This window comes from Episyrphus balteatus, chromosome 2, assembly GCF_945859705.1.
Source record: "Episyrphus balteatus chromosome 2, idEpiBalt1.1, whole genome shotgun sequence".
In the NCBI taxonomy this organism is placed as follows: domain Eukaryota; kingdom Metazoa; phylum Arthropoda; class Insecta; order Diptera; family Syrphidae; genus Episyrphus; species Episyrphus balteatus.
In genome coordinates, this window is record NC_079135.1 from 13,289,585 (window position 1) to 13,297,748 (window position 8,164).

At 32.5% G+C, this 8,164-nt stretch overlaps 2 protein-coding genes across 2 annotated transcripts; both read left to right on the top strand.

Moving 5' to 3' along the window:
- The first annotated feature begins 2,846 nt into the window (after positions 1–2,846).
- Positions 2,847–4,031, top strand: LOC129910327 (uncharacterized). Its single transcript, XM_055987664.1, has 4 exons — positions 2,847–3,202; positions 3,270–3,480; positions 3,538–3,631; positions 3,694–4,031. The coding sequence occupies exons 1-4, from the start codon at positions 2,962–2,964 to the stop codon at positions 3,886–3,888; spliced, it is 741 nt and encodes a 246-aa protein (XP_055843639.1). The 5' UTR covers positions 2,847–2,961; the 3' UTR covers positions 3,889–4,031.
- Positions 4,032–6,211: 2,180 nt separating this feature from the next.
- On the top strand, positions 6,212–7,264 carry LOC129909785 (DNA-directed RNA polymerase II subunit RPB3). The gene has a single exon (XM_055986860.1). The coding sequence runs from the start codon at positions 6,354–6,356 to the stop codon at positions 7,179–7,181; it is 828 nt and encodes a 275-aa protein (XP_055842835.1). The 5' UTR covers positions 6,212–6,353; the 3' UTR covers positions 7,182–7,264.
- Positions 7,265–8,164: the final 900 nt, after the last annotated feature.

Consider the following 8,164-nt stretch of genomic DNA (forward strand, 5'->3'; position numbering starts at 1 on the left):
TCGGTTTTAATTCTTAGGGCCAGTTGTACAAAAATTTAATCCGTGGATCAGTAGCTTTTATCTTCCGAAATCGGTAGTAAAGATGAGGTTTAGCACTTGTTCAAGGTCCATATATGTAAAAATAGCCACATGCATGCTTGAACCGAGGTTGACCCGCAGCTAATCCACCGAAATCGGCGGGTTAAATTCCTGAACCAAGGCTGATCCATGTTTGTACAACTGGCACTTAGGTATAGATAATTTTATATTGGAGCTAAATTTATTTCGATCTGTGTACTAGGCTTCAAGTGATCTAGAAGAAATACTTCAAATACTGTTTTAAAAAAAGTTTTTAGTAATATAAGTTATGCCGATTTTTCACGAGTCAAGTCACACAACCCTACAAACAATTTTGCTTTTATAAAGCTTTATAGAAGCAAAATTGTTAGTTGGGAATAGCCGTTTTTTATTATACCACTTGATCCATACAGATCATTAATTGATGCGTATTACAACAACTACATGAGATCTTTCTTTTCATCAGGATCACGAATCGTGATCTTGCTTTTCATCAGGATCGCAAATCGTGATCTTGCTTTCTTGCATCAGGATCACAAATCGTGATCCTGATGAAAAGCAAGATCTCTTGTAGTTGATGTAATACGCGTTAATTAATGATCTATATGGATCAAGTGGAATAATAAAAACGGCTAATATGTCGCACGGCTAATGTCGACTAGAATTTTTCTATGGGGATTGTAACTTTAGTGCCAGTTGTACAAACGCGGGTCAGCCCTGGTTCAGGAATTTTACCCGCCGATTTCGGAGGATTAGCTGCGGATCAACCTCGGTTCAAGCATGCACGGAGAAAAATGAATCTAGTATTTTATACTCCATATGACTAGTAAGGTAATTAAAGTAAAAAGCCCTAGATTTTGAGTAAAATTTACCTCACGTATTGAACATTTCTTGGATCAGTAAAGTAATTTTTACAAGAAAATTATGGTGAACAAAATAAAGTAGTATATACCTTACGAGTAGCAATATTTTCTTTACGTAGAGTCAAATATACCTTCAACCAAAAAAGTGTATGAATCTTTTCACTTTAAGATTCTAGTAAAACATATTTTACAAATTTAGCTATTCTTTGAATAAGTTTTACCTTACACTAAAGTAATAATAATACTGAATTCTAGGAATTTTCCCCAATAGAGATCAGTGCCCTCGATACACAGAAAAAACTCTTAAAGCTGTCATTGAAAAGTGCGCCATTTGTTCTCCATTTGTGTTTAATTTTTATTTTTTGTCAAAGCTTTTAGGTGACGAGTGCGGGATAATTACATTAATTCATAAAGAATTTGCAAACAATTGGATCAAATAAAGTCAATTTAATTTTTGTTGATGATATTTGTCTAAATAAAATTGTATGCATTTATCTTACAAAAATTAATTAAAATAAAAAAAGGTGATTTTTGTAATTATTGAAAAATATAACAGGGTCATACGTTACTTACTTCTAAATAGCTTTGAGGATTAAGTACGTGTTACCTATAGTTATGCTTTTCAATAATTACAAAAATCAACTTTTTTATGTTAATTTTTGTAAGATAAATGCATACAATTTTATTTAGAAAAATGTCATCAATAAAAATGAAATTGACTCTATTTGATCCAATCTGTAACTAAATTATATACCCTCCATAGAGAAGTTCAATTTACTTTAAAAATCAGTATTTTCAGCCTTATAGTAAGATTAAATATGTACCTAACTTTCTAGTAATTTCTATTAGAAATTCATACAAAAAAGGCTTTACTGTAAAGTTAATCATAAGCTATAAATTTACTAGAAAAGTAAGGTAAATTCCATTTTATTGGGGAGTCATCCCTATTTAAACTTTACATTAAAGTTAAATATACCAGAAATAAGGTGGTTCATACCTTATTTTTTCTCCGTGTGGATGTGGCTATTTTTACATATATGAACCTTGAACAAGTGCCAAACATCAACTTTACTACCGATTTCAAGAGATAAAACTTGCTGATCCACGGGTTAAATATTTGTACAACTGGCCCTTAGTCACACGATTCGTCTAACGTCGAAAAATCGACTCGTAAAAATTCGGCATTAATTTATACGGAGATTGATTAAAAGACTATCTTTTACAAACTAATTACATAATAAGAGGTATTCATCATGCAACGGTGTAAAATTTGAGTAAATCTGTTAAATTGGTAAACGTGGTAAACAAAATATCAAATCCATAAAAAATTTTGACACATTTACCACTTTACCACGTTTACCAGTTTTACACAGATTTTACACCGTTTCATGAAAGCACATTTCACTCTTTTTATGTTAGAGGTCATGTGTCAATTCGTTTAAATTAGGGTTAAAACAATCACCTTCGTTTAAATTTAAACCTATTTTATAAAAGGGGAATTCAAGCAACGGTGTAAACAATTGGTAAACCGTAGACCTGGTAAAATGGTAAATATGGTAAGCAAACAGATCCACACCATATAACATTTTGACACATTTACCACTTTGCCAGATTTATCACCGTTGCATGAAAAAAAAAGAAATCACTTATATGGAAATTTCTAAAAATTAAATATCCTTTATTCTAAAAACAGAATCCCAATACAATTGATTAAACTGACAGCTGAAATAAATTTTATTCGTATAACGCGTCTTTAAAAATCGTCATCGTAAAAATAGTCCAATGTAAACCAAGACAATCTAGCTTTGTTCAATTTTATAAAATATCGTTCACCAAACAAAATTTTCTAACCAAACAAACCCAATTTCCAATAAGAACAAAAAATGACATTTCACACGTCAGTGTCGAAACAAATGAAAAAAAAACAAACAACTCCTTGTTTCGCCCACCAAACATCAAACAAAAAAAGAAAACTAGCAAAAATTAATTAATTTTTTTATAAAAATTTATTAAAAAATACAAATTTCTTGCCCATAAAAAAATGTCTGATTTACCACAATCAAAATTATCTCCAGAATCACCAACAGCAATTCCAGCTGTCGAAAAACCACAAGAAAAACCGGGTTCTTCGAAGAAAAAATCCCGCAATTCTTCCGAAGGCAAACCTTTAACACAGTACAATCGTAAAATGATAATGAATCACTTAAAAGACAATGGATGTGATCCCAAAAGTTGTGCCAATGCAACTAAAAATACAAAAATTTCTCCTGAAGATGCTGCAAGTGAGTATAATCCATTTTGTCCATTAAATGGCTCAGGGAAGCTCTAAAGTTTTTTGGCGTCTTACAGAGTTTGTAAATGAAAAGCAAAAAGCTGCACAAGATCATGTCCATGAAGAATGCAACTCTGTTTGCTACAAAAACATCAACAGCTGGCTGGAGTATTACAAATCCAAGAATTTCAATCACGAGGCTAAATATGAGAGTGCTCTGATTATGATTGCTATAGCCGACATGGAACACCATCCAAATCCAAAAGACAATGGAGGAGTTGATTTTCAGTAAGTGTCCATTTTTCTCAAAAACCTTTCAAGCCTTTAATTCAAATGGTTTCACAGAAAAATATACAGATTCCTTGGCGATGTCATGCTCGGGAATCCAACTCCGGAACTGAACACAGAATCGAAGGAATACCTTGGTCAGGAATTCGAAGTAAGTTCCTCTATATTCCTCTCGTTTTTACTATTTACTTGACTATTCTTCTTACTTCATAGAGTCTCATAAACATGGCCAATACCACACAAGGAGATACCGACACAAAGAAGCTCCATGAGAGTATTGAAAAGAAAACAAGTCAAATATTTCCACAACCAACTCTCGCTGAGAAGAAAAAACGTAGAGAATTTGGTAGTTTGGATCCAATGTGTTTAGATCCTTTTATTAGTTCCACCGAAAGGGAAAAAAATTAGAATTAATCAAAAAAAAGTATTGCAAATATAATAAAAAACTCTCATTTTTTTTACTTTAAGTTAATGCACAGCACATACACAACCATACATACATTACCTTAATACAATTATTATTATAATATTAAAATTTTAATGAAAGATAATCATGGAAAAAAAACTTTTTGATTGCATTCAAACTTCAAAGGAATATTCTTTATTATTCTTGCACTAAAATCCTACACAATTTATCTTAAGCTTCGCTATTCTAAAAGCCAAGATCAAGACTCAACTCAAACCAATTTATTCAGCTTGTTGATGAGCCAAATATGAATTCCAGAAAACTAAGTGCAGATAATAATGGATATGTATGACGCATCAGTTACTACAGTAAGATGTGCAGCTGGAGTCACCGAAGAATTCGAAATCACATTAGGGGTACACCAAGGAAGCGTCTTCAGTCATCTACTCTTTACTACAGTTCTTTGCTTGAAGTGACGATGGTCCCATCAGAAGTAAAGATTCATAAGCGCGAAAAATACAGTATACCTATGATGCCCATTTTCTGATTCACACAGGCCTTTTTCTGACATTTATTTGAATGGATTAGTGCTTCCCAAGTGTGAATATTTCAAATAACTGGGTGTCTATGATAAAAACCGAACTACTTGTGATGACGATATTGTATACCTACGCAAAACGCAACGTATCACTTCATTATGAATTATGAACATGAAAATTTTATATTCGGCCCTATTCTGCTATTCGATTCACGTGAGTCGAAAGATTCCCTTCCTTTATAACAAGAAATTGGCTTTGAAAAACTTCTAGTTTTCGACAGCAAAGTGTTGTTTCTGCCGGTTTTAGAAACTCTAAAGAAAAAAAAAATTTCTAAGTATAGTTTTTACCGCCTTTTAAACGCCTCTTATTTTTGAGCTTCACGTGAATCGAATAGCAGAATAGGGCCGATTTATTATAAAATCATTTTATTTTGCTCTTTCGAAGTGCACGTATTTTTTTTCTTTCTAGCGCAATTTTTGTTTGGAAAAAACTACAAAAATTGTTTTTTTACACCAAAACAAAAAACTTTCACAAAATGAGTTGGAAAATTTTCACTTTTTGCAAAAAGTGGCCGTTGTAGTTATACCAGAAATCGGAATATTTTCCGCTCCCCGCTCCGGCGGGATTGCCTGTGAAGCAAGGTCCTCTCCTCCTACTTTAAAACAAAATGCATTATAGTCCCATAGTTTTTGCATATCTGACTATTTAAATAGTCAGAAATTTTTAATAATTTAAAATAGTCATCCTGATTTTAACTATGAAAATCATTGACCTATTATATATCTAATAGGTTAATGATGAAAATAGTTAATCAAAAATAACTATCGGCCCTATTCTGCCATTCGATTCACGTGAAAGTCTAAAATAAGAAATCTTTAAATGAGGGACAACATTAAATTTAAGAAATTTTGTTTCTTTGGAATTGCTAAGACAGACGGACAGAACGCATTGATTTCAAAAGTTATATGCTTTTCAAAGCCAGTTTGACGTAAAAAAAGCCATGAAATATTTCGATTCACGTGAATCGAATAGCAGGATAGGGCTGTTTATATGACTAATTTTTTTTCTCTGGGTGTTTATGCATTTCTCTAGTACACTAATTATTAATTACTTCTTGATCAAGAAGTAGATTTTGATTAAAAAAAACTGTGGACTTAAGCAAATAAGATCCAATTTTAGAAATAAAACAAAATTTATTTGGACCATCACGGCACCTCTCATAGAACTCTTTTCTGGATTTCGGATGATTTAGACGAAACATTTTTATACAAAAGCGTCTCAGTAGTTGGATTTTCTAAAAAAAAATATTTAAAAACACCAGAATATTAGCTGCGTACTAGGCTTAAACAAGAAATAAGGGAATTAAAATGGATAAACCGTTAACACAATCTCTTTGAAAGAAAAAAATGTCCAGTGCCCATATTCTGTAACTTTTATGACTGGCGATAAAATATTTGAATGACCTTAAACTCCAATATATCTCTTCAAAATAAAAGAAATTTCATTCAAAATTATAATTTCTCAATTCATAAAATCTTAATTTGAAAAAAATTTGCTTTATTTATTAAAGAAAATGGATTGGACGTTGGAAAAGCGTTTATCGCCAGTGATTGAGTTACGGAACAGGGAAAAGTTGAATTTTAGCACTGGTTCAGGGTCCATTTATGTTCAATGACAAAAAATCAATGTTTCTGCACTGAATACGTTCATCATTCTATGTTTCACTTTCCTCTACTGAATACGTTCATTTTTCTATGTTCCTGAAACCGCTTTGTTTGACGTTTCTATTTTGACACATAAAAAAAAGAAAACGAAAAACTGGCGGTCGTATAAAAACTTCGTGTTAAACTATTAAAATTAATTATTTATTTAGTGCTTGAAAGTTAAAAAAATATACAAAGTAAATAAATAAATAATATAAATACAAAATGCCCTATGCCAACACTCCATCGGTAACCATAACCGAATTAACCGACGACAATGTGAAATTCGTCGTCGAAGACACCGACTTGTCGGTGGCCAACAGCTTGCGGCGTGTCTTCATTGCCGAAACACCAACTCTAGCTATCGATTGGGTTCAATTAGAAGCCAACTCCACTGTATTATCTGATGAATTCCTTGCCCATCGCATCGGACTCATTCCATTAATATCCGATGAAGTTGTCGAACGTCTTCAATACACTCGTGAATGTGTTTGCTTGGATTTCTGTCCCGAATGCAGTGTCGAGTTTACTCTCGATGTTAAATGTGCCGAAGAACAAACACGTCACGTTACAACTGCAGATTTAAAGTCTAGCAATCAGAAAGTGCTCCCAGTCACTTCTCGTTTGCAAAACGACGAAGACAACGAATATGGAGAGAATACTGACGAAATTCTTCTCATTAAATTGCGCAAAGGACAAGAATTGAAATTAAGGGCTTATGCTAAGAAAGGATTCGGCAAGGAACATGCCAAATGGAATCCAACTTGTGGCGTTTGCTTTGAATATGATCCAGACAATGCAATGAGACACACTTTATATCCAAAGCCAGATGAATGGCCAAAGAGTGAACACACTGAGCTGGATGATGATCAGTATGAGGCTCCTTACAATTGGAAGATTAAACCGAATAAATTCTTTTATAATGTTGAAGCAGCTGGTGCGTTGAAACCGGAGAATATTGTTATTATGGGAGTGCAGGTGTTGAAGAATAAACTTTCCAATTTGCAGACACAATTGAGTCATGAAACTCAGAATGATGCATTGGCTGTTTAAGACTTTTTCATTTTTATATTAACCAATTTTATGTAATTAAATTCAAGATTATTTTTTTCCAATAAAAGATGAGACAAACAAAATTTTTGTTGACTATTATTCAAGGTTATGAAATATATATCTTCTGTTTTGATTAGTTTTATTAGGAACCCTGGAGCACAAGCTAATTCAAAGATTTCATAATATTTAGCATATTCAGTTATGTACTATGCTAGGTACTTCTCCTTTTCTCCTATGGAAAAATGTCTCCATTCATTCAGAATTACTTAAAATCATTTTTATCAACAAAAAAAACCGCCTTCTATGGATCAAAACTGGGCTTTATGGTTTTTCTCATAGTTGCTATAGCTAGCACTGAACTAAATTGAAATGGGACCACACTGCAATACAAAAAGAATTATCAAAATTGGTTCACGAATTGAATACCTCCTCCTTTTTGGAAGTCGGTAAAAACATTTTTGGTACTACAAAGTTCATTAATCCCTGAATTCAAAACATTTGTATCAAATGACCATTCGTGGTCGTGACCTTCTGTCGGGAAAATGCAATTGAAATGTGAAAAATCAGTAGAATTTGAATGGATTTCTTATGGGCAGATGGATTCATTTTAACATTGATAATTTTATAATTTATATTTTTGGTATCAGAGATGGAAGATCTTTTGTAATTCCAGCAATTTTTTTGGTGTCTAGTCGTTTTAAAAAATCTGCACTGTTATTGAACTTTTTTCGGAATCAGCGCCGCCCCGTTACAAGCCGGAAGACTTACATGTTTGTTATAGCTATATATGGATTTCCATGTAATGTTAATATGAATCGGTTACATCTCACTCAAGAAATCAGCTTCCTACTCTCGGTCTATTTTGAAACTCTCTTAAAAAAAAGTAAAATGCAATATCTTTTTTTTTGGAAAATTTGTGTATCCAAAACAATAGAATTTAGTTAGCGGGTTAGATTATTGTATTTAAATTTTCTATAGGATCA

Excerpts from the sequence above, each read along its gene's own strand:
- LOC129910327 (XM_055987664.1), top strand. The coding sequence starts at position 2,962 with ATGTCTGATTTACCACAATCAAAATTATCTCCAGAATCACCAACAGCA. Across the intron at positions 3,203-3,269 it reads TTCTCCTGAAGATGCTGCAA|AGTTTGTAAATGAAAAGCAA; the intron begins GTGAGTATAATC and ends GGCGTCTTACAG. Across the intron at positions 3,481-3,537 it reads AATGGAGGAGTTGATTTTCA|AAAAATATACAGATTCCTTG; the intron begins GTAAGTGTCCAT and ends ATGGTTTCACAG.
- LOC129909785 (XM_055986860.1), top strand. The coding sequence starts at position 6,354 with ATGCCCTATGCCAACACTCCATCGGTAACCATAACCGAATTAACCGAC.